The 26,161-nt window shown below is 44.6% G+C and overlaps 1 protein-coding gene across 4 annotated transcripts in view; it reads left to right on the top strand.

Annotated features, from left to right (window-relative positions):
* Positions 1–26,161, top strand: part of TIMM21 (translocase of inner mitochondrial membrane 21) — a 93,692-nt gene that overhangs the window by 19,930 nt on the left and 47,601 nt on the right. For all 4 annotated transcript variants that reach the window (XM_069219879.1, XM_069219877.1, XM_069219880.1 and 1 more), the window contains exons 2-3: positions 24,144–24,206; positions 24,295–24,392. In XM_069219879.1, the coding sequence (XP_069075980.1) occupies positions 24,144–24,206; positions 24,295–24,392 (161 nt within the window). The remainder of the gene's footprint in view (positions 1–24,143; positions 24,207–24,294; positions 24,393–26,161) is intronic.

The following is a 26,161-nucleotide window of genomic DNA, read 5'->3' as shown; positions in this document are numbered from 1 at the left end:
TACTCAATTAATTCCCCTGTGTGTTTGCAGGTTAAATTGGTGTCTCAAAGGATTTTACCCATAGAATAATTCTAAAGGAGACTGCAACAACTAAAGTGGATAAGGCAAGGAACTTACCCATGACAGTGCGGGATGAGCTAAACCACGAATTGAAAAACCTTTAAGAGAAGGAATCAAACAACCCATTGAAGCCTCCAAATGGATTGCACCTTTGATGGTGACTAGACATTCTAATGGGAAGATTTGTTTGTATATATACTTAAGGGGGCCTTAACCAGACTATCATTGTGGAAAGGTTCCCTTTGCCAAAACTAATGAAATGTTGGCATTCATAAAAGGAATGCAGTGGTTTTCTTCTAGTCACTTGTCATTGACCTACCACCATGTTCACTTACATCCGGAGAGTAAGACGTTTACAGCATTCTTGACTCCCATTGGGTTGTTTCCAATGTGTACGTATGCGTTTTGGATTGGCATCAACCGCAGCAGTGATTAAAATATTTAATGCATACCTTGTTCTGCTCTTGTGTCTCTATGGTAGTTTTTCAAGATGACATTAACTATGGGAGAAAACAAGGAAACCAATGATAAATGGCTCAAACATGTATTATGTGCCTTAAAGTTTGAATTGGCTTCATAGTATGCAAAGTGCAAATTTGCTGTACATAAATTGAATTATCTTGCCCATGAAGTGAGTCACAAAGATATTGGACCAAAACCAGATTTGTAATGAGCTATTGCTGATGCACCATCTGCCACTAATAAGGATGAGTTAAGGTCTCCTAAGGTTACTTGAGCTGTATCTGAAATGTATTACGATTTGTATCTGGAAAAACCTATGCTGTGAGACAAATATTGAAGAATATAATCAAATATGTCTGATTGGATAGTTGTCCACAAGAACTATTGTTGTTAAAGTTAATTGTGTGCGGTTAACCCTATTCAGGGTTTTGATTAAACCACTGATGCTAGTTGTAAGGGATTAGGGGCTGTGTTCATTTAAAAGGAAAATGGAGGATAGTTGCATTTGCCTCAAAGACCTTGTCTCCAGCTGAGACATGGTGTTCAGTAATAGAGAAACGATCACTAGCTGTGGTTTGGAGTCTAGAACACATTAGGCAATTTTGGGATCACATTTTGTGCAATGTGATCATACACCCTTAGTGCTTTAACTACAAAAGGATTACTAAATTCTTCTCACAGAATCACTACATTTTCTGTAAGATTGTTGATCTGTGATTATAGTTTACATTGTGTTCCTGACATTACCAGCACAGTAGCTGGTTTTTTGACTAGATTACCTTTGCCACTGGAAGACGTTCCTCAGGAAAGTAGAGAAGATTTTAGTGTGGTGTAGTTGAATGGTGAAGTTTGGAAGAGTGTTTCAAGAGAAAAATTGATTAAAACCAGGGAAGGAGATGACCTTTTATGAGATTTGCATGCCTGTGAGGTGTGGTTGGTCTCACAGTTGTAGCTTGTATCCTAGCATTGAACCTTTTTTGGATTTTTTTTAATGAATTGTCATTGGAAGATGTAGTCTGCAAAGAGGTTCCAAGGTTGTTTCTCAAATCCAAATTTTGGAGTTGTCATAAGGGTCATTTGGCGATTGTCGACAGTGAAGTCATTTTACTGGTAACCAGGATTAAACAGAGAAATGGAATCCCTTGTAAGTTTATGTGTTCAATGTGAGGAGGCAGATAAGTCACAGTTCAGTTTAAGACCACCGCTTCATCCAGTGGCGTGTCCCTGCATAGTTTGGGTGATGGTTGGTGTTCATAATATGGGATTCGTGGTAAAATCTGATGGGAAGAATGTATTTGTGATAAAACATACAGATTAACTTTCTAAATAGCCAACCAGAAGTTGGGTTTGTGGAGTCTGCTGATACCAGTGCAGTTGTAAAAGTTTTGAATGTTTTTTTGAAGGGAGGGACTCCCTAGAAATGTTCTCTCTGATAATGGTGCACAGTTTACATCTGAAGTCAAGCATTTTTTTGGATAGGAGTGGTGTTTCGCACAAGCCTACCTCATTGTATCATCCAGAGGGCAATGGAGAAATTGACATCCTTAAGAGAGTGATAAAAGAAACACTCCAATTGCTTAGGAAGAGTCTTTTTAATTGGAAAAGAGAGGTGTAGAAAATGATTTTTGCATATCACATCACTCCCACTTTAACAAGATGTAGCCCATTTTCTATTATGCATGGGAGGATATATTTTACCTAATCAGAGTTGGATAATGAAACGTCTGGTGGTTGAATGGTCTCCTGATGGTATGAGGAGCAATATTTTGAAAGCACAGTTAAAGTATTAACAAAAAAAATGATGACAAGAAGGGAGAAGGTTTTGGAGAAAGGTCATTAGGTTAGGGTAAAAAAGCCTGGCAATATTAGTAAAGGAGATGATGTATTTTCGGATATGTCAGAAGTTATGAAAGTGTTCACCAATGCTGCCATATTGAGTAATAATAGAGTATGTCATTTCAGGAGGCTAGCGATTTGTAAGCGTGGGTATTATGCATTAAGAAGGAGAGGAGAAGAAATGGAAGGTAAAAGGAAAAGGAAGTTTAAATGGTTGATGGATGAACAAGGTGTTAGATGGGTCAGGGTGGTGGTTTGGGTGATTAATGTTCACTTGTGGGTGAGCACGGTGTATGTGGAAGTGAGGTACACCCATGAGCAAATTTGTGCTCTCTTTAAAACATAATTTTGACTTATCCCAATTGGCATATTTAGTTTACTTTTTAAGTCTCTAGTAAAGCAGTACTACAAGAAACTAGGGCTTGTAAATTGAATTATATTGGTGGGACTGCAGCACTGATCGTGCCACCCTCTTAAGAAGCCCTTTAAACATGTCTGAGGCCTGTCATTGTAGCCTGTAGGTGCAGTCTTAAACTACCATGTCGATCTGGCCAAAATACCCTCTTACCAGGCCCAAACCTTTTCTTGTTACTACATATAAGTCAGTCCTAGGGTAGGCCCTAACAGACTACAAGGCAAGGTGCAGTTTATTTAAAAAGTAGGACATGTGCTTTTAAGTTTTACATGTCTTGAGAGAGGAAAAACTCTCAAATTGTTTTTTACTATTGCAAGGCCTAACTCTCCCATAGGATAACATTGGAGTTACCTTATTACATTTAATAAGCTATAATTTCCAAATGAGAGCAGGTAACCAGTTAATGTTTGGTTCTTTGTAATTGTAAAATCCTCTTTCATGGTGATGTTGGATTTTTGATTGCTGTTTTGAAAATGCCACTTTTAGAAAGTTGGCTTTTTCATGCCTTAGCCATTTAGTGCCTGCAGCTTGTCTCTGGGCCACATGACTGGTTTTAGTTGACAATTGGGCTTTATGTATACCCCTAGAGAGACACACACATTAGAGAGCTTAGGTGTGTCTGGATGGGCCATCACTGGCAGGATGGGAGGCTGGAGTTGGGCATAGCCCGACATACACTTGAATAGGCTGTGTCCTGCCTTTACACACATTTTTGTATACCCCCTTTAGTTAGTCTGGAGCTAGGGCAGGGGAGGCAGGAAATCTGTGCATTTCAAAGGGAGCCCCTTTGAGGCTTCTCCCACTTCAAAGGAGGCTTCAGGTATTAATATTGGACTTGAGACTCCAACTCTTCAGTACACTTCTGGACATGTGGAAGACTCTGCCAGGAAGAAGGACTGATGTGCTGCTGCAAGGCTTACCACTCTCCTAGACTGCTGCTCTGAAGAAGTGTCTGCCCTGCTGTGCTGATGTGTTGCCCTGCTATACTTGCTGCCTGGGTGAGAAGGATTGGACCTCTAACTTCTACCCAGGACAGCCATAGTGACTCCAAGGGTCAAATCTCTTGTATCTAACACCTGGACATCTGTGAGTACTACCCTGCCAAGTGGTGCCACCATGGCTGTGCAGTTCAAACTAGAGCAGAACAATGCATTGCCGCAGATGTGTGCACTTCTCCCAGCTGCAGCTCCTCAAAATCGGTTCATCACCTCTACTGCACAATACATCCTTGACTCTGAACTTCACATCGCAAGCCCTCATCAACAGGAACCTCTGACAATTCAGGACCTTGCATCGCAACCTTGCAGCTTCTTGCATATGATGCATCACCTTGGATATGCAACACATTCTTGCCGCAGGCCCTCCTAACGCACCACATCCAGGATTTAAGGTACTCTTGTTCAGCAGACTTAACTGGGTCCTTTGAGCTGGCCTATTCTACATCGCAGTTGGCCCGAACTTGTGATTTTTGTCTCAGCCCGGCCTTGACTAGATAAATACAGTTGGCACTTGCGCTTTTTGCTGCTATTTACACTAAAATCTTTTAAAATTGCAAAAATCTGGTCTACTGATTGGATTTTTGTTGTTTTGGTCTTAATTTATTTACTAAAAGTATTCTATTTTTCTAACATAGTGTGGGATTGTTTTATATGGTGTGTTTTCACTTTGTTCCTGTGTAAAATGTTGCTCAGATACCTTACACATTGACCGAGGTTAAGCTGACTGCTCTCTGCCAAGCTGCCAGAGGGTTGAGCACAGGTGAACTTTGGGTTGCTTGTGATATTACCCTGACAAGGATTGTGGCTCATGCTTGAGTAGGGTTTCACCCCCCTTAACCTAGTAACCCAATTTCATACACATAGGATACTATTGAGTTACCTTCTTACATTTAATCAGTGATAGCTGTTGCTTGGGAGCAGGTAGACGTCATGTTTGGCCTCTAATTAATTGTAATTTAAACCCCTCACCCCTCCCTTTAATGGTAAAGTTGGATTTTAAGTCACAATTCTGAAAATGCTACTTTTAGAAAGTTTGCATTTTCCTGTCCTACCCCTTTTGATGTCGGACGCTGGTGCCCTGGGTCACATGACTGGGTGTAGTTGCCAGGTCACCTTTGTGTATTCCTCCCAGGTAGTATCACAAAGGGAGACTGGGTGTTGGCAGGATGGGCCATCCTGACCTGATGGGAGGGGTGGAGCTATCACCAACCACACTTGCACTTCAAAGGAGCTGCCACAGTACATACACATAGAGCTTCACACTAGCCTTTTGTGACCCCAGACATCCTGGCAACAAGGCAGGGCAATGAAGGAGAGTCCAGAACCAGATTGTGGGGGATGGGAGGGCAAGGAGGGGAGGAGGATGGGGGGGTTAGAAGTTTCTTCTGTTTCAAAACTGGCATAGGTAAAAATGTTGGACTCTCAGACCAGTTCTATAGTACACTTCTGGACCTGTGGAAAATTCAGAAGGAGGATTGACCTGCTGCCCAACGACTATCGTGCTGTTGCAGGCCTGCTGTGCTGTCTGAGAGGGAAGACTGGACATGCTTCCTTCGTTCCAGGTTACCTGAGGTGACGCCTGGGGTCAGCTGTCTATCTTCCTGTTCAGAGCTACTGTGGACTTTTATTTTTCAGGTATGGAATCAATTTTGTCTTACTCAGTCCCGTGATACTCAATGATAAATCCTTCTGTTGAAGCACATGACCCTGATGAACCATTGTTTTTCTAATTTTATGCATATAAGCTTGGAACGTAACATGATGCAAGGCTTGCTCAAGAGAGAGCACTTGTGATTCATCATAGCATGCTAACTCAGCCATACCATCCTATTTATGGATAGGAAACCTGCTATTTGGTGAATGTATTTCTCAGTCTTGAAAGTCCCAAACTGACACCATGTGGGACACGTGGACTACCATTATGTATTTCCTTATCATGCATTATTAATCTATATAGATGTTGTGAAATCTTGACTGCTGATTGCTGAACAAGTGATGCATCAGTTTATGATTGCCAGGAAATGATCATGTACTCAAATATTATTGGACAATTGATGAGACGTCTAGCTGACACCTTTTGTGGTTTGCATGAATAAGAGGTTGTGTTTGAGTTCTGCAAATCTGACTTACGACTTTTTAGGTCAGTTGTCCCTGTGCCATGTTAAATACTTTTTTTTTTGCTATGTATTGATGGGTGTTTGACTTTGATTGCATCTACACATCTACACTAGAGGGATATAACCAGCTCCAGAGCTGCCCCTGTAACTGCCTGTAACTGCACTGGACTGCAAGCGGATCATCCTAGGCCCTCATTACACCCAGGTTCTAGAAGCAGAAACTTACTGGCCAGCGGGACCCCGTGATGGAGTAGCGGATGATCAGATTGGAGGAGGGAGAGGGTGTAGGAAGACGACGCAGACAGCCACACCAGCACTAGAAAAGACTGCAAGAAGAACAAGCTAACCAGGAGTATTAAAGCCACTTACCAGAAGACTCTGAAGTCGAGGAGATGACTGGGAGGAAGGTGCCATCCCTCATACCAGGATTCTAGGTCATGTCCGGGACAAACAAGTAATGGAAGAGAAGCCGTTCTCTCTGACCCTGAAGAGGGAGGAGAACATAAAAATTTAAAACTGACACAAAGCAAAAATAAGTTTATTCCAGACCTTTTAGGAGGGATGTTTATTGAATGAAATTGTTTGCACTGCTAGAACAAGCTTGTGACATCGGAGACTGACCCAAGGAGAGCAAAGAATAACCCTGGCATTCCTGTATTGTGCTTGCTAAAGACTCACCTGAAGTGACGAGGATGAGCTATTGTTTATATATTTGAAGGACTTCTAGAACATACAGTATTACAACCTGAGAATTATGAGCCAAAGGGAACCTGAGGTGTTACAAGCCTATTCATAAGAGAGCACGTTTTACCACATTTTTAGATAGTCCAGAGAGGAAAAGAAGATAACCTGAATAAGCTTGTGTTTAATAGTTATTGGTAATGATTGAGTAGATAATTAACTTTTGTTCTTTTTAGGGACTCTGTTGGTGCTTCTGTTGATGAAGCTAGTGTTTAAACACAAGAGAAACCCAGTAATGGGCAGGGACTTGGGTCTGTTTTTAGAACAGAGAAGAGACCTCCATGGATAAAGGAATATGCAGAGATTATGTACAGTCAAATAGCAATTGTAATTGAGGAAACAACTAAAGTCACAAAAACGTCTCAGTGACTGCAAGTGCAGAACAACTTGCTTCGTGGTCCTTCATACTTGGTTCACGCATGTGATAAACATGATCATCCTATGTGTCAAAATAACAAGAACAATTCAGCACCGTCATAACAAATCATATATTCAAAAGAGGGTCTGCGATCTAATCAGTTGACGGTGTTTCAGTCCTCAATAATACCAGGGTCATCATCAAAATGTTTACTGCAAATGTTAGTGATATTATCAGTGATGTCATGAGTGATGTAATATCTGGGGTAATTAGCAGTGAATTGCAACAGCGTGAGTTAGTTACCTTAGGGCACAAGTTATAGTTAACTGAAATATCTCTAACTATAATAATTGAATTTCTATGCTTTTGTCTCTCTAAATTTGGAACCTATAAATAATGCCCCTGTAACCTTTGTTTTTTTTCCAGTGAATTTCTAGGTTTTTTTTCACGTTAAGTAAGATGCACATCACAATGTTCGGGGGGATAGGACGCAGGGCCTGGCTTAGCATTACTCTGTCCCCACTCAAGCTTGCTGCTCCTGCCACCTCCCCCCCGCCCCCTTTGCTATCCATTGTTCAAGTCCATGCCCCTGCTCCTTCATTACAGCCCTGTGCGGCCATTGATCTGTCACTGCACTTCAATCCTGCCCTGAACAGTTAGATTGCTGCCCCATCCACCTCCTCTGTAATCTCGGTTGTCCCAGTCCATGCACCAGCCCCCTCCCTCCTGCATGGTACAATGTGCTGCCACTGCCATTCATCTAGCTTGATGCCCCTGTCCATGCCTCCTGTCCTCCGTTGCCCAATTCTGTGCCCCATCATAGCCTTCCTGCTTAACCTCTGTGATTAGCTTGCTACCATTAACCCTCCTTCCCTCCGGTGTCTGGGTACATGCCTCGGCTCCCTCCTTTTTGCCCACCATGTTCCATGGACCTGCCACTGCCCCTCCTATCTACTCTGAGTGTCCTGTTGAGCTGCCTCTGCCCCTCCCACCTGCCCAACATGGTCAGGTGGCTTCAGCCCTGCCCCCTCCACCGTGCCTGTTCAAGTGCCATGCCCCCATCCCCTCCCTCCTGTCATCCCTGGTCCATTTTGCTGTCACTCTCTTCTGCCCTCTGTGCTCTGTTGTGCTGCATTGCTCCTGCCTGCCCCGTGTGGTCTGTTGTGAAGCCCCTACCCTCTTTTGTCTGTGTCCATTGCCTACCACTCCCTTCTGTCCTCCATGGTCCCCTGTGCATGCTCTCTGCCCCCCTCCCTCTTGCCCACCATGGCTGTTGTGCTGCCACTAACCCACCCTCTTGCCATGCATGTTCTTTAGTGCTGACACAACCCCTCTCACCTGTTTTGTGGTCAGCTTGCTGCCCTGACCTCCTTCCACCTTCCCTCCGTTGTCTGTGCATATGCCATTATAGTCTCACTCTTGCAGTCCATGGTATGTTGTGCTTCCAGTGGCCATCCTTCCTGTCCTCAGTGGTCCGCTTGCTGCTCCAGCCCTGCCCACTGCCCTCCGTTTTCCATGTTCAGGCCCCTATCCTCCCTCCTGCCTTGTCTGGCCTGTTGTAGTACCCCTATCCCCTCCCTCCTGCGGTTCATGGTCCGTTATGCTGCAACTGTCCCTCCAGTCTGTACGGTATGGTCAGCTTGCTTCGCTTGCCTCTATCCCCTCCGCTCTCTGTTGTCCATGTGCATGGCCTTTTTCCCTCCCTCCCTGTTGCTTTCCATGGTCCGTTGTGCTGCACTGCCATCCCGTTTGCCCTATGTGGTGTATTGTTTTGCTGCAAACCCTGACACTTGCCCTGTAAGGTTGGTTTGGTGCCCCTGCCCATCTCCCTCCTGCTCCCTGTTAGTCCATGTCCCTACACCATTCCCCCAGCCACCTGAACTTGGTAAGAATGAGATATTGGAAAAAAAAGCCAGTGGAATCGATTTTCCCCATAGACTAACAATGGGGGAAGAAAGGACATTTTAGGCTGGAGACCGATAAAATAAAACCCTTCTGGGCTTAAAAATATTGTTTTTCCTCCTTGAATCTGGTGTGTTGGCATGTATGCTTGTGCTGCCACTTCTTTCTGCCCTCAATTGTCTGTTATATTGCCACAGCCTGTCTTGCCTTTCCTGCATGGTTGGTTTGTTGTCCCTGCCCCCTTGCCCCTGCCCTCCATGGTCCCTTGTGCTACCACTGCCCCTCCCCCTGCCCAGTGTAGTCAACTTGTTACCTCTGCACCCTCCTCCCTGCTGTCAGTTATCAGAGTCCGTGCCCCTGACCTCTGCCTCCTCAGAGTATTCTAATGAAAAAAATAGATTGCTAACATTCTATATTTATTACAAAAGTGTGGCATGCCTGACGTCCTCTTTATGTAGTCAAAACTGCAATACCTAAAACATTTCCTTTAGAAATCAAACAAATGAGAGGGTCTTATTTCCATAGAAGTTATGGTTAGTGCTTTAAAGACTAAAATTAGGACATTTTCTGAGTTCTCAAATAGCAACAAAGCACCTTAAATTATTTGCTATCTTTATATTTTTTTTTAGCCAGTTGATCACTTGATTATTAGTTATAATTATGGGAGAGGAGGTGGGGTTATAGCCAGAGCTGCAGACTTTGCAACCGGGGCACCAGTTTTGAGTTTCGGCATCAGCTCAACATCTTGTGATTCTGGGCAAATCACGTAATATCCCTGTGCCTAAAACCAAAAAGAATTTGTCCTTGTGTAATGTACATGATGCTCATGTAAAGCCCTCCAGTACCTTTGGGTCAAGTCTGCGCTATATAGAACTCCAAAAAAAAAAAAGGTGTTTTGCACACTAATGTCATTGGGCCATACGTGTGCTACATTTGGCCACTTTTTTATCTGGTGGCCATCTTGCGAGACTTATGTGTTATGAAGCTCCCTAATTTCCTCATTTACTGCACTATCCTTAGTAGAAAATGCTTTCTGTTTTTCACTTTGATTTTATCAAGATTGGGTCAGATGTACCACACTTTCGGCATAAATGCAGAATGTTAGCGTTCCATTTGCTCCTTATGTCAGAATTCATTCTCTAATGGTTGTGAAAGATAATGTGAATTTACAGAAAATGTGCTCTCAATATAGCTTCTGGAGCACCATCCATAACCTTTATGGGAAAATCATGAGAAAACTGTTTCCTCTCAAACATGATTCATGAAATCCCAGAAGAAGGCTTTTTCACAGGGTAAAATCACTTTATAACACACCATAATTCCTAATATTAATATGGCATCATCAACGAATGATTTATATTGTTAATAAAATCTGTTGTCATCATCCTTTATACCTTCTTCTTTTTTTTACACTTAAAGCCTGCCATTCACCACAATGCATTTGAAAGAGGTCCATGTCTCAGAATCCTGCAGCGACTGCCTTAAAGTGCATTTTTCCCTATATTTAAGCTTTAGTTCTCGTTTTCAGCTCAGTAGATCATTTAGAAGGTACTGTCGTGTATATTGGTCCCAAGATGGTTGCCAGCACTTCCTGGTTCATGTGCTGGCGGCTAATCAGATCTCACCATGAGATGTGTGGTTCGACTCTGCCCAGATATTCATTTTTTTTCTATAATTACTAGAAAACTACCAAATGGATTTACACCAAATCTCAAAAAGCATGCTTTCTGGACCAGGAACCAGCTTTCTGCCAAATCTGGTGTAATTCCGTCCCGCGGTTCAGACTGTAGTTGTGTTCAAAATTCCCTTTGGAAATTGCATGGGAAACAAACATTTTGGACCCCCCAACTTTTTCTCAACCTCACTCGATGGATGACCCTGAAACTTTCATGTCTGCAGCTGAAGTGAGTATTGTACTAATCTTGAAAATTTTTTGAAGATTCGTCAAACGACACCAAAGTTTTATTGTAAAAAAAAAAATGTTACCTATAGAGTGGCGCTTTGCACTTTTAGGCGATATACCTATTTAAATCTTCAGAATTGCATCTCCATGTCTACTGATTTGTGTGGGTCATAAATACTTTACACATTGCCTCTAAGTGAAGCCTGACTGCTTTGGCCAAGCAACCAGAGGGTTAAGCACATGTTATTTAAGTGACTTTTTGTGGTTCACCCTGGCAAGGGTCGTGGCTGTTGCTTGAGGAGGGCTCACCCCCCATCAACAAATAACACAATTTCTCACAGTGACTAAGATCTGTTATTGCCTTTTTAATGCTCCGTTGTTATAACCTTCAAAAATAGTATAAAGCTCACTTTGTTTCTGGAGCAAGAAGCATCGTCAAAGCCAGTACGTGACACCTTTTTGACCTGTTAACTTTGCCAGTTCTATTTGTCAATGCTGTACAGTGTAGGCCAAAAAAAAGAAAAAAATATGATGTTCAGAAGGTGCACATGTGACATGATACAAGCGTGCTCACCAAGATGATGTACATGCCAAAATTAATCTGAATATGAGCAGCCAAAGGATAAAAAAATTCTAATAAAAAGGAAACTATGCTCCAAGGAAAGAATGACAATAAGAGAAAGGAAAGCTATTGAATAAGAAGAAATCACATGAAAATGACAGGGAATCCAACCAGAGGTAAGCCGTGAGCAGGCTCTGAGCCCACTGTTTGTTTTTGCTGCAAAACACCATACCAAAACTATGCAACTGTTTTGCATCATGTAAAACCCACTATCTAACAACTGTATGAATTCAAATTGAAAACTCAAGGGTATTGTGTACCCTCACAATATTATGCAAGTTTAGGGCTGCCCCAGGTAGTTATTGAATTAGTACCCTTAATGGTCCCCTAACGCATTTGTCTTGCAGGAACAATAGCTCTCACTCACTAATGGGGGACATGCTTCATCATCAGGCCATGCTCTTCATCAGGCCAGAACTGCAATGCCTGATGGGCCCTACTTGAAGGCTCTTTACGAAGAACAATTTCGGGTAATGAATGGATGTGAGAGGGGCTAAGACTAAAACAGTTAAAATTCACTATGGGAGACAAAGATACCTATCTTTAATATAGTCTATTACCCATGTCAAGGGAGCTTAGACACGACGTAGGTCATATGGAAAACTGCGCCCTCCAATAAAATTATCAAAATTATATCCTGTTGTGTGGTGTGGTCGTTTATTTATACTTTCTAACAAGGTCCTGTTATTTTGACTGACTTTTTTTTGCCACTTGAACACCTCCTCTGACTAGACTATTAGGCTTTGACTGTCGTTCTTTGGGGTCTGGTAAGGTTCACATGGCCAAACTAAACTATACACAAATCGAGCAAATGAGCTAATTGGGACTAAATCCAAGTAATCATTATGTTTATGACTCTAAAGAAGCGTACCTATAATAGCGTGAAGGAGAATAATTTTACCTCAATGATACGCATATTCCCAGCCCAAAAGGAGCTGAAAATCTGCTTAGCGTCTGTACAAATTTAGCCAATTTCTCACGAAAATGCAAGAATGTGAAGAGTATGCTCTAGTTCAGGTGGTCTGAAGAAATGCTGGTGCGTATCAAACCAAAGTTAAAAAAATCTCTGTACTAACCTTGCCCAAAGAACGACAGTTCAAGTTGTGTGGTTTGATCTCTCACTTTCTAAGGGATGGATATTGTGCAGTGACCAGCACATCATTATTTGTGTATTTTAACCATGCCATCTCATGTTTTGCCCGTGCCTTGTGTTGGAGGTCTAGTAAATAAATTGGCTTCGACCATGAGACTGCTTCAGCCTGGCTGAAATGCTGTCCTTGAGATAAGACAATGTTATTACATTTTCAGGACACAACTACTAATGCCTACGTACCACCAACTTTTCCCCTTCAAGATGCACCCTCTGATCCTTCCCAGTGACAACATTCATACAACCCTCTTCTTGCATATGTGCTCCTGTTTCAGGCAGTCATCCTTTCCCAGTGTCTCCAATGGCCGACCACAGCCCAGTATATTATTGTAACAGACCACCCTTGATTTCTTCTCCATCCGTCTTCTTAAGAAATATCCTATTTTCCTCTAGCCACCTCAGTCATGAAACGGAGCTTACTTTCACGAAGGAACAACCACTTTCTGATAGAATGGTATGTGTTCCAATTAGAGCCAACAAATACTCTACCTGTGTCCAACAATCTACTTTACAGACCTTCAGCACTTAATGGCTGTACACGAGGTAATTAGAATACAACATATATAAATACTGAAATATCTGCAAGTGTGTGTGTTTTTTTATTTTTTATTTTATATATATAATATACTTCGTTCTCACTTGCTGGGTAGTTTAGTTCAGGTGGTCTGTGCTGCCTGGTACCTCGTGTAAGTAGCCGTAAGTATCGTAGGGCAATACATAGGTCTTTGATTCGATTGTTATAGGACACTGACTCCTCACCCACACGAGGGGGAGCATGCTTCCTTACATTCGCTGTTCTCCAGCAAATGCTGTTGCTAGGTGACGCGTCCATGTGCTTTTTGTGCTCCGGTATTTTAATGTGAAACTCATCATCCTAATGATAATCTTTAAACTGTGAAGGTTTCTTTTCCCGTAGGTGTGTGATGGCTGTTAGAATTATTTATACGTATGCTAGGAGGTCCCTCTTACCACAAGGTTAAAGGACGACAGTGGCCATTAGGATGCTGTGCATCTTTAACTAATGGCCAACATGTTTTGGCCTCTGATACACAATTTGGGAACAGATACTTTTTAGGAACGTACGATGCGCGGATAACCTCCACCCGCCTCCCACATTTTCCCAGCTGAACCCAACTCTGGTGTTCTTAGTGGTTCTGGAATAATGTAAAGATAAAATCTGTTGTCAGTGTCTAATCACGCCTATTGATCAGACGTTTGTTAGTACCAGGATTAACATTTTTGTGCAGTTTTTCAAGATTTCAACTGAACTTTTTGTTTGTACAAATATAAAAATGGATTCGCTTTATTAGCTCTGAGTGGGTCAAACTAACCGTTACCCACCCTCACACATACTAGGATGCTCTGGTCACAGAAATATGTAATTTACTTTCTCTTAAAATGCACTATAAGAACAAAGGAGCTGTTTACCATGTGGCCCTTGATGTAAAAATAAATAAATAAACTGAATAGGGTATCAAGGAAGGCTGTGCACTTGTTTTTAATTGCATCAATAAGGCTAATTTCAGTGATGGGTGACATTTTGAATTTAGCTAAATTTGGAGTCCCCATACTACAATTGTTGGGGTGTTTCAGCAAAACTAGATTTTGGTTGACTTCTGCTGCGGTTATTCTGTTAAAATTATTAATAACTGCAAATGTCTTGCCGTCTTTCATTGCCACACGTCTCCATATAAAAAGGGCATGCTAGTTGAGTTGATGGTAACAGCTCATTGGGAACGAAGAGACCACATCTATTTCAAGTCAATTTTTAAGGATGTTTTTAATGATGATTGTCACTTCGGGTGACATTGATTTTAATGTTAGGATTGCCTGGAAGTCATAGCATCTAGTAACCGATGCAAATCTAGGGTCGTGCGTCTTCCAACGCTCATATTTTAACCCATTGTGACTTGTAAATGTTACGTGATCATTAAAACTACTGTTATTTTTTCACATTGACAGCGCTGATACTTGTTTTTAGAATAAATTTCATGGTATCCTGCGACCGTACATCTGTTCCAATTTATATTAAAAAAATATATATATTAATACAAAATAAAAACGGTATGGAAAGACATATCTTATAGGGAGTTATTGGACCACATCAGTAACCATTTCCTAGAGGCAATTTTCACAGAAATTAGACAAGTGGGTGCCTGCAAGCTTGCCAAGTGTTCAGCTGGCTCTGAATGAATCTTATTATCCCTAGGCTACAGGTATTAAAAAAAAAAAAAAATTGAGAGAAACACCACTCCTACAGACATCCATGCACTTAAACCCACATGTATTCAAGTACCTAACCCCTAAAACCTCCATGTACCGAGAACCAGACCCACAGTTATCTTAACACTTAAAGCCTCTTTGTGCATGCTACCTGTATTTAACACAGCACACCTGCTTCACCAGTCCCTTTCTTTGTTCATGTATGTCACCAAAGAATCACTTGTGCCTAATTGGATCTCCACTTGAGGTTAGAGAATGTGCTGTTCCTGGCTTAAGGTAGTGTGGCTTTTCCTCCTTGAACGCCTCTGATATCTAGGGGGAAGGAATCCTGCTTGCACGTTCTGATCCTGCCTTCATGCATAAGTAGGACTGTTCCCATTCCAGGTTATCTTTACCATCTTTGCTCGTTTCTTTGGTGAGGTGATGTGCCCCCTCACTATGGTCCTGGCAAAGAATAACTGTTCCTTCTACTCTCCGTGCCTCGGCAGATTGGACAGGAGATAGCCTCCTGCTCTGCTTCCTCCATTGGAAGCTAAAGTCTGTCTGGTTGAGGAAAGTGCCTTTACTCCTTCATCTCTCCTATCAGGATATAGTAGACTGTCATATCCTTTAAAAAAAAAAAAAAAAATTATTGAGCATTTTTCGTTATAAAAAATACCACAAACAAACTTGCCAATTATCATCATTAGTGTGTTACATATAGTATGCATTTAGGTGTCCTACAAAAAGGAACATATTACAGTAGTCATCATGTCCATATCAATAGAAATTACAAGCACCTAGACTGGGCACAGGAGCTCAGAAGGGTCACAACATTCTGCCTTGGTGTTTAGAGAGGGCAGCCGCGGGAGAAAAACAGGGGTAGCGATCAGGGTCATGCTAGCATTAAAGGCATATCCTTCCTGATGTGAGAGGCGAGGAGTGCGATGTATCCCCACCGCCACCCCCCTCCCAGGGATCATTCACCTAGGGTATCTCCCTCTGATTCCTGGCTCTGTTGTTCCCGAGCCCAGCTCACAAACGGATCCCAAATGTCACGGGGTCTAGATGCAGCCGGCATTAACTCCCAGAATGTGGTTAGCTGCGTGTGCCCGTAAGTTACATCCGCCAGCCAATCCCTCACCGCGGGCACCCTCTGCCTACCCCAGTGTATCGCCACCCGTCGCTTAGCAAACAGTAAAAGTAATGCATGCAGCCTGCGCACTTCTGGCGGAGTGTCTCTGACATAACCTAGTAGCCCAATCAGAGGGGAAGGGACGTCAGAGCGGCCCACTATCTGGTTTACCGATACAAAAACCTGAGACCAATAACCCCTCAACCTCGGGCAGGACCAAGCTATATGTAGAAAAGAGGCCAAGGCCGACCCACAACGCCAACATTCATCCGTCTCCTTAAGCCCCATTCTTTTCAGGCTGATGGGGGTTCTGTAGAACCTATGCAGGTATTTAAAATTTATTAATCGCAGCTTGTAATTTGGCGAAAGCTCAGCAAGCTGCCCACAGCAGAACTCCCACTGTTCCTCAGAAATCTCAGGCTGGAGCTCCTCGTTCCAATATAGCATAGATTTAGGCGCTACCACTGGTGTCATGTTTTGCATATGACGATAAATACGAGTTACTAGCTTTCGGGGAGAAGGGGAGCACACCACCGCCTCCAAAGCTGTAAAGACCGGCGGCGCATCAGGGAACCCCCCCGAATAGTGTCCGGCACGCCGCACGTAGTTTATGGTACAGAAATAATTCGGAAAAGGGCACCGTACCTCCCTCCTCCGGCGCCAGGGGGGGCATAAACTTGCCATTGGGAAAAAGGTCAGCAAAGGTGCGGAGATTCATCCTGTCAATCAGGTGACCAGCTATTCCATCAGCCACACAGGGCAGCATCGGGTTATGCAACAGAGGGAGCGATGGAGCATACAACAGTGGGACCCCGGCCCTCTTGCGCAACTCCTCCCATACCCACTGCAGCATCCTAGCCGTATCTACATCTTCTCTAGGACGCCTTGCCTTAGCGCATATCGCCACTCCAAGTGGAAGGGGCGCCACTACATCTCGTTCCACTGCCACGTGAGGTTGAAAAGGGACAGGGTGGGTCCAAAAATGCAGGAACTGAGCCTGAACGCAGAGGGCATACAGTTTTACATCTGGGGCACCCAAACCTCCCTGCCACAGTGGCAGCGCCAGCGTGTCCCACGCTATCCTGGCCTGTCCACCCGCCCACACCAGCTCAACCAGGCATGACCTCAAAGTGGCGAAGAAGTGTGCTGTAAGCGGTATAGGTATATTGACAAATAGATAAAGGAATTTGGGTAACACTATCATTTTTGTCAACGCGATCCGCCCAGTTAGTGATAGGGGCAGGGAAGCCCATAATTTCACTTTCTCGCTCAGCCACATCATAGCCCTGCCAAAGTTAAGGCCCCAAATCTCCTGAAGGTCACGACTTATCCAAATCCCCAGATATTTGACTTTTTCCGCCTCCCAGCGCAGGGGGTATTCAGAGCACACCTCCGCAGTACTGTCCGTGAGGGGAAAGATTACCGATTTAGCCCAGTTGATGGAGATGCCCGCGAAACCCTCAAAGTGGACGAATTCCCGCAGGATGGGATCCAAGTTGTCCGCAGGATTGGTAAGGTAAAGGTCACATCGTCCGCGTATAGTGATATTAGAAGATTTCTAGAACTGAATCCTATACCTCTTGCAGTATGATGTTGCCTAATCCTCGCAGCTAGCGGCTCCATAGCTATGGCAAATAGCAGCGGGGAGAGAGGACAACCCTGCCTGGTACCACGCAATATAGGGAACGGCTCCGACACCAGACCATTCACCCGCACTCTGGCTGTAGGTAAAGTGTAAAGCAGGCGAATTTTTCTAATCATCAGCGTACTGAAACCCATCCTTTTTAATATATGGAATAAATATGGCCATTCAATTGTATCAAAGGCCTTAGTGGCATCTAAAAACACCACGGCAGCTCTAACCTCGGGGTGTAGGTAATGTAATGCAGCGAAGATCGTTCGCAGATTGTGGGAGGTCGCCCTACCTGGTATGAAACCGGACTGGTCGGGGAGTGCGACCATCGACAGCATTGGTTGCACCCGGTTCGCGAGCAGTTTGGCTAAAATTTTCACATCTACATTAATCAGAGATAAGGGCCTATATGAGTTTAGATCGTCAGCAGGTTTCTCCGGCTTCAGCAGCGTGATAATCAGCGCTTTGCGCATAGTGGCAGGCAACACCCCTTTCTCCAGGGCCTCCTCGTACACTGCCAGCAACCGGGGCGACAGCTCGTCTACGTATGCCTTATAGAAAGCTGTTGTGAGACCATCAGGTTCCGGCGCCTTATCAGGCGGCAGGCTCCTGATAACTTGTGCCACATCTCCGGCGTCTATTGGAAGGTCCGTATATTCTCTGTGATTATTATTGAGCCATACCAATGCAATGGAATCTAGATAGGATATAAGCTCTTCTGGGCATTCATCTTGAGTGTTGGTATATAAACGAGAATAAAACTTGGAGAATGCTCCTACAATGTTCTCCTTGTCATGAAGCAGTTCGCCATCAGTTGTGCGCAGTTCATGGATATTTGTCGCGGGACGCGGCGGTCTAATCATATTTGCTAGGACCTTCCCCGGTCTCCCTCCTTCGCCGTAGCGCCTCGCCTCCGCATATTTCCCCAGGAACTTGACCTCCCTCAACACCTCCTCTTCATATTCCAATAATTTGGTTTTCAATAGCCCCGCCACTTCTGACTCCCCATCCTCTAAGAAAGTGCTTTCGAGTCGTTTTATATCGGCTTCAAGTGCTACCAGAGTTCTCCGTATCGCCTTCAATACACCCGCCTGCCGGGCTATACATTGGCCTCTAATGACGACCTTGAAGGCCTCCCACAGAGTCGCCTCTGTGTCCACCGACCCCGCATTACGCTCAAAATAGTCAGTTATATCAGTCCGTATCTCCTCCCTGAATGCAACATCAAGTAGTGCCTGGGGTGGGAGTCGCCATGAGAATGCCTGGGAAGGACCCCCAGGGAGTAGTAACCTAAGCATACAGGGAGCATGGTCGGACAGTGTACTGGGCATGTGCTCTACCTGTGACGTCCACAGTGCAACATCTCGCGACACAAGCCAAAAGTCAAGACGAGACCACGCGCCGTTATAGGTCGATATACAGGTGCCCTCCCTCTGGTCCCCATGTCTACCTCGCCACACATCAACCAACGCGCCATCCAGCATTATTTCCCGTAGTGCGGAACCAGCCAACGGATTCAATGTGCGTGCTGCCCCCTTCCTATCTACTGTGTCATCAAGTACTGCATTGAAATCACCACCCCATATAATTGTATCGCATCCAGTGGCTTTCACCTGTCCCCAAAGCTTATGGAAGAAACCTGGAGAGTCTACATTAGGCCCATACACAGCCACGAATACTACCGCAACACCGCACACAATACCCTGTACCCAAACATATCTCCCCTCTGGGTCACATTGAACAGCGCCCTCCCGCCAGTCCAACCCGCGTCTTAGCAGTATCGCTACCCCTCGGGCATAGTTGGAGTAAATAGCTGATTAAGCATGGCCCCATCTAGTGTGACGCAGTCTTTGGGCAGGGGCAGTGTTCAAATGCGTTTCCTGCAATAGGCAGACATCCACACAATGCCGCACCAGATATGCATGTACCAACCTAGCCTTCCTGTGGTCGTTGAGCCCCCTAACATTCCAGGTGAGACCGTTCAAGGTTTTATCCACTTTTGGCATTTCTCTCACACATCCTGTAAAATGCAGTAAGACATGTTGACAATGACCAGGCTGTACGTTCAAGACACCACACAGGTAGCATACGATAGATATTGGCAGTAAACAACAAGATAACAAACCCAACCCACCTCCCCCCACCCACTCCAACCCCCCAACCGGGTCGTAGATTAACCTTCCCCATATTATCCCCAAAGAGACATTTTAATAAGCAAGGGAACATTCCCAAGGGGGTGTGGCGATGCCGGCTACTTCCCCGTGTGAAACGGGGTGGCCGGAAGATCTGCAGGGGATCCTTGCCGCACAAAACCTAATAATTAGATCTATCTAGAGTAGCAGATGACAAGAATGAACAACAGGCATCGCAAGTGCTTCTCCCCCTCCAGAGGGTAGAAGTCACTTTTAACTAGGAGCAATTCCCCACAGGGTATATTAGATTGGATCTACGTTTACTCATTGTCACAGAGCCTGCTATCCCCTGTCTCCACCGCATCCCCGGAACGTTGTGCGGATTTGCGTCCCACGTGTTTAGCGAACTTCATCGCCTCCTTGGCATCAGTGAATATGTGGGCAGACCCCTCGAAGGACACCTTTAATTTAGCCGGGTAGAGGAGGGAGTACGGGATCTGCGCCTGCAGAAGAAGCCGTTTTGCAGGTAGGAACTCACGGCGGGCGGCCTGGACAGCCGGGGTGAAGTCAGAGTAAAAGGAGATGTTATTTCCCTTGTGCGTGATGGATCCTCTCCCCCTCGCCAGTTTAAGGATCAAGTCTCTGTCTTGGTAGTTCAGGATTCTCGCAATTATAGGTCGGGGCGGCGCACCCACAGGGGGCCTCTGGCCCAGCGATCTGTGCGCCCTCTCCACCACAAACACCGCCGAGAGGTTGGGGTCAAACAGTTCGTGTAGGAGTTCAGTGATATATGTTTCCATCTTAGTTATGGCAGTGGTCTCCGGGATTCCTGTGATGCGTAGATTATTGCGCCGGGACCTTGCTTCCAAGTCCTCATTCTTTGCATGGATTATTCCCAATAATTTGTCCATGTGCAGGAGTGGATCCCTTGTTTCCACTTGATACTCATGACATTCAGACTGGCGAGCCTCTAGCGTGTGCAACCTCGTCTCGTGCGTGGCCACCTGGGTTTTCACAGTCTAACTGACTGGTGAGATTGTCCAGTTTAGTATCAATATTACGGAGGCTGGAGCACATCTTTAGCATCAACGTGCGCAAATCTTCACCCTGGTCGTCTGCGGCCAGGTCGCGCCCCTCCGCCGCCTGGGGCCCTTGCTCCAACTCTCCCTGCCGCGTGGAGCGCTTATGATCAAAGTTCAGTTTCGGCTGCTTAGCATCATGCTTCCCCATGGCAGAGAGAGATCCACCCGGTCCCGCCGCGAGCTACCAGCCAAGTACCAGAGCCACCTCCGCTCCCGCGTAGTCGCAGCTGGGCACCCCTATCTCCTTCACGGCGCTCTCGCTGACTGATTTCGCTCTAACAAGCCCCGTTGTCGCCGCCAGCACCACCTCTGGGTTCCCCTAGATTAACTCTCCGCCTTTGTCTAATACAGTTGCCAGGGTGTAAGACAATGTCCACTCTGCCATCCACTAGCTCAGGTCGGCGGGGGGGAGGGCCTTCCGTTCACCCCCCCGCACTCACGAGGCAACCAGGCTGGTCATAGCAGCACCCGTCCCTATTATCCACAATCCGCCTTCGGCCCAGCCGTGTTTGCTCACAGGCCCCCAGGCGCCTCACCTCTGCATCTTCGGAGCACACCACTCGCGGTGCCGGGCAGATCAAACACTTCCACCTTCTCAAGAGCTTTAGTTTCCTCCACAGGGCGCCTACGGCATTCGCGAGATTCCGCGCCGGTCCTCAGCCTCTCTACAGTCCACGTGCCACCGCACTCTGTCATCGGTATTTTTTGGCCCCAAAATGGCGGCGGCCGCCTCTGAAATCTGTTACTCCGACCCCCGCCTCAGGCTCAGCGTTGATGTTCAGCGGGCTGCCTCCGTCCGTCGGAGTGCAGCTCAAATGTCACCCGTATAGTTTTTGCTGGGGGGCCCGCATCTTTCCGGCTCCGTCCGCGCTCACGAGCAGCGCCCCGAGTCCAGGGCCGCTGCCCGGCCACGCGGCTCCACGAGCTTACCTCCCAGGCCGTCCAGGGGCCGCCCCAGCACCACAGCGTCGGTAGGATCCTCGGGGCTGCTTTAACAACTTCGGGACCTTTCCGCGTCCCGGCGCTGCCCCAGCTCAGGCCCCGCCGCCAGCACAAGCCCCCGGCCCGAGTCGCGGCACCTCCACCAGCGATCTCCGTCAGACGCCACCGCCAGTTCCGCCCTCAGGCCGTGCTGTCCTCCAGCTCCTCACAGGCAATAAAAAATACGATTCTCCCGCCTCCACCTGAGTCGCACCGTCATTCGCACATTTTTTGTAGGTTTTGGCAGTTTGTGCTCGCCCCGATGTGCAGGATTATTGAAGGATTTCAATCCGGCCGGCGGAGCTCACTCAAAGAGCGGCCATCTCGCTGCTCAGCTGGCCACGCCCCCAGACTGTCGTATCCTTAGTGGAGGAGGGAAAGGGTGTAATTTAGAGAGTAACCAACCAATCTCTCTGCCCTTGTGCCACCTAGGTAGTAGGTAAAGTCGACCATTGGGCCATTTACAGAGTACAGTGGCTAATTGACTTTTCTCTCTCAAGGAAAACCGATCAGGAGAATCCACCTGATCTTTATCCATAGGGAAGGCAAAAGCTCAGTCTAAACAAGGGGTGTCTTTTTTTTTTTTTTTTACACCTTTCAGTGAACAAGCCCGAGGGTCTTTTCCTTCTTGCTTTATGCCCGTGCATTATGCTGCTTGATTCAGTGTGATCCTGAAGCAGAGTGGTGCCAATGTAATCTTTGTAGTAGGAGAGGGCCCTGGGCAGTAGTAGAAACTATTCCACCAAAGATTTATCCACATCACTGTATTAGGATGTTGAGATTAGCTCTGCGTTGTCAGTGCTGAAGGCATAAAGACGAGACCCCAACATTAATCACACTAAAGAATTTAGAGTACTCACCATGTAAAATGATTGCGAGCATGACACCTGAATCATTAAGCATTTGCATATACTCATTTTACAGCAATGACTTTCAGATTTCTTAGAATCCACTATCACACTAGTTGTGTGTACTTTGTCTAAAACCATCTTAAGAGGTTCAAGCAACATTTTTGTGTGAAATGGAAGTTTGTGCCGTAAACCTTCCGTAAGTTACAATAATTGTTTTGGATCACTATTTTCTATTTGCCATGCGATCACCTACACTTCAGTGGAAACGTTTTTTCTTTCTGCTGCCTGTTGCCACTCTGAATTTTGTGTGTAAAGTCTAGAATCACTAATCGGACAAGGCAAGCAACCTAGCTCTTTGAACGTAGCCTTTTTATGTTTAATGAAGCTTAAAAACTGAGGATGTGAATTATTTGCAGTTAATTTAACATTTTTCTTCTTAAAATCGGAAGGACTTCACAGCCCGAAAAAGCAAATCAGATGCCCCCTCTTAAATATATTATTCCATTGACCAGTTGTCACACTTGTTCCACTGGGCCGTCTGTTCAAATCGGATGATTCATAAATTTGGTTTCAGCCATTGGTTCAATAGATTTAGAACTCTGCAATAGCTCAAACCCAGATCTTGGAATTTGCAATTCAAAGGGACACTTAATTAAATCATGGCTTTGAAATAATGGGTTGAAACCAAGCTAAATTGAATGTTACTTTGTGATTAATGGCATATGAATGCTTTGCAATATACACCAAACAGTAGCTTATGTTCTTCGAAACATCACCACGTTCTTGGTTTTTAGAGAATGGGGGGAAAAACCCCTTTGATCATTGGCTTTTTTTTGTTGTTGAAGTTCTAAATCTCTCATACATTGTTGCACAGATCAATTTAGGACGTAGATTGTCCTTGCATGACCTAAGTCGCCGCAAGCCAATGCAAGTCCTTAAATGGGATTTACAAATCCACCCGAGGGGCTATTGCGTCATCTTGCATGACTTTGTAAGGAATGTAACGCAATGCAACAGCTTCTGCTTATTTACGTTTTGTTGTGGTAGATGTTACATGGGTGTTCCCATGCATCCACCAATGGAATTTGCCAAAATCTCGTATTTACTAAAGGTAGTAAACCTAGGATATCGCTAGTAGGGTGTACCTACCACAGAGAGGCATAACAAAGAGAACTAAGTTTATCTCTCCGGATTACTTCCTCTTTCTTTGGGTGATGCATTCTGCACCGCGCATAGGAAGTGTAAATTGTCTCTTAGGATTGTTTTTGTGCGGGAAAGAGTCCCTTCACGCACAAAAACAATCCAGCCTCTAACGCAGACACCCTTGCAGCATGGTGCAAATGTGCCTGCGTTTGCAGTATGCAGCCACTAAGGCACCAGCGCAGGAAGAGGGCTGAAGAGCACTACATATTGGTCAAAATGGCACTCTTCAGCTCTCTTCCGTTCATGTAGCACAGCAAGCAACTTTGCTTGCTGCCCTGCTATGCGTTAACTTCTAGTAAAAATGCTCCTGTGTGCATATGTTAATAATTGTGTAAACGCTGTTGTCTTTCTTTTCTTCAGTTAAAGAAGCGGGACGAGATTTCACATATTTGATTGTGGTGATCATTGGACTCGGAGTGACAGGTTATTGGAAAGCAGCTTTTTTTGAAAATAGTTTATTTTTATGATTATTCTGCCTCCTAATTGTAAAACAAATTTTTCCATTTTGCAGGTGGTTTGTTTTATGTGATTTTTCAAGAGCTTTTCTCTTCATCCAGCCCAAGTAAGATATATGGCGAAGCTCTGGAGAAATGCAGGCATCATCCAGAGGTGAGACATTACCTAAAGAGTGGTTGCCTACTAAGCAAGGAAACGCATCCACTAAATCCAGCTATATGGAAAGTGAATGATTTGGTGAAGGAAATTGTTCAGTTCAAATCCGAATAAAAGAAAATTGTTGCTTGTGAGTTTTTTTTTAATTGCCATATTTGGCGGGCCCTTTTAAGATTAGTTTAGGTGAGTGATCGTCATTACATCACTACCACTTGATTTCTTTATCAGTTGCAATTGTCACTGTTTTAACTCCATAGACCAGCCCTCTTATTGTGGAATAGTCTTCCTTTTTATGCTTTTATGGCACATCCAGACTGATAAAAGGGTTTTTGTTGAATGGCAGCCCTTTCCCAGACATCTGCATTCATTTGTAAATCTCTCCATGGTAATTTTCCTAGTATTTTACCATTCTGCATGGTATTAAACGTAAAAGACAAGGGCTCATTTATGATTTAAGCACTTGGCAATAATTTCTTGCTCGGAAGGGCCACACGCTCTGATGCATTTTAGTATTTTGAGTTCCATTCATTTATTAGTAATCACATATAATTCAACCATGATGCTTTTTGCGTTTTCAAGCATGATACCGATTAGCAGATACATGTAGTTGTTCTTCAGAGAGGTCATAGATCTTCATGTTGTTTAATGCCACACATGCTGCCTCCTGTTTCAGAATCACTAAGATACCCCCACATAATCATGGAGCTTCGCCCCCTGCCCCCCCCCCATATTCCTGCTGCATGATAGTTCTAGTAGATTACACTTGCAGTTAAGCATGAGTTGCTTATAAGTTTGATAGAACCATAACCAACAACCGAAGACTGCGTAAACAGATTTTCCTCGATTGAGGAAGAGTTAAACAATGTTTGAATCGAGTGGATGTCACTGAAGAGCTATCACCCTTCAGTGCACTCGATAGAGCACTTAAAACAAAATGTGGACTCCTGGCCAAGCCTTTGCCAGAAAGCACTCCCTCCCACCCCAAACCAGTGGTTGCAAAATTAGTGCACATATGGACCACGATCTTGTAATCCATCAAGAACGAATAACATGATAAAATCAACAGTAACAAAGTAATCATCTGTCTCTTTAGGGACCCCCCCGGAGTACTGCGACTGGATTGAAGTTTGAAAAATAGAGACAAAAAAAATTATTTCAATCATCATTAGAGGAGTAGCCTAAGAAAGCTGCTGCTCTGAAGTTGTCTGCTTCTACATGAAGGGTGCGCACAAGGGAACTGTCAAGTCAACAAATACAGAAAGAGAAAGTAGTTATAGCACCAGGGGCAGGATTACGAGCGGAAAGCCCGAGAGGTGTATGATAAGATCAACAGGGGAAGGTTCCACCTCAGCAATAGACTAGAATCATGATGAAAAGGTGGAACAAATACCACTAACACTGACTCCAAGGCTGATGGATGCCTAATTTAGTGTGTGACTGAGAAGAGGAACAAAGCCGGGGAGCATGAATAATATGAACTATAGTAAGAATAATGTTTCTTCGTTTCATTGAATAATTAGTAGCTGCTGGAGGAAACAATAGGTACAAAGAGGAGAGAGAATCCACATCCAATCTGAGCTTAAGCAGTGGTAAATGATCCATAAGTGATGCATCCTTAGTATTTTCTTAATGGAGTTATGGTTTTATGCTATGCGGGACTATATAGGAAAGGCAACACATGATGTGTTGAATAGGGGAGAGACTAGCAATTTTAAAATGACACAGAGATGACTTTTCCGTGGAAGAAATGGCATTGCAAAAAAAGA

Source organism: Pleurodeles waltl, chromosome 2_2 (genome assembly GCF_031143425.1).
Source record: "Pleurodeles waltl isolate 20211129_DDA chromosome 2_2, aPleWal1.hap1.20221129, whole genome shotgun sequence".
In the NCBI taxonomy this organism is placed as follows: Eukaryota; Metazoa; Chordata; class Amphibia; order Caudata; family Salamandridae; genus Pleurodeles; species Pleurodeles waltl.
This window is presented reverse-complemented; position numbering and strand designations above follow the sequence as displayed.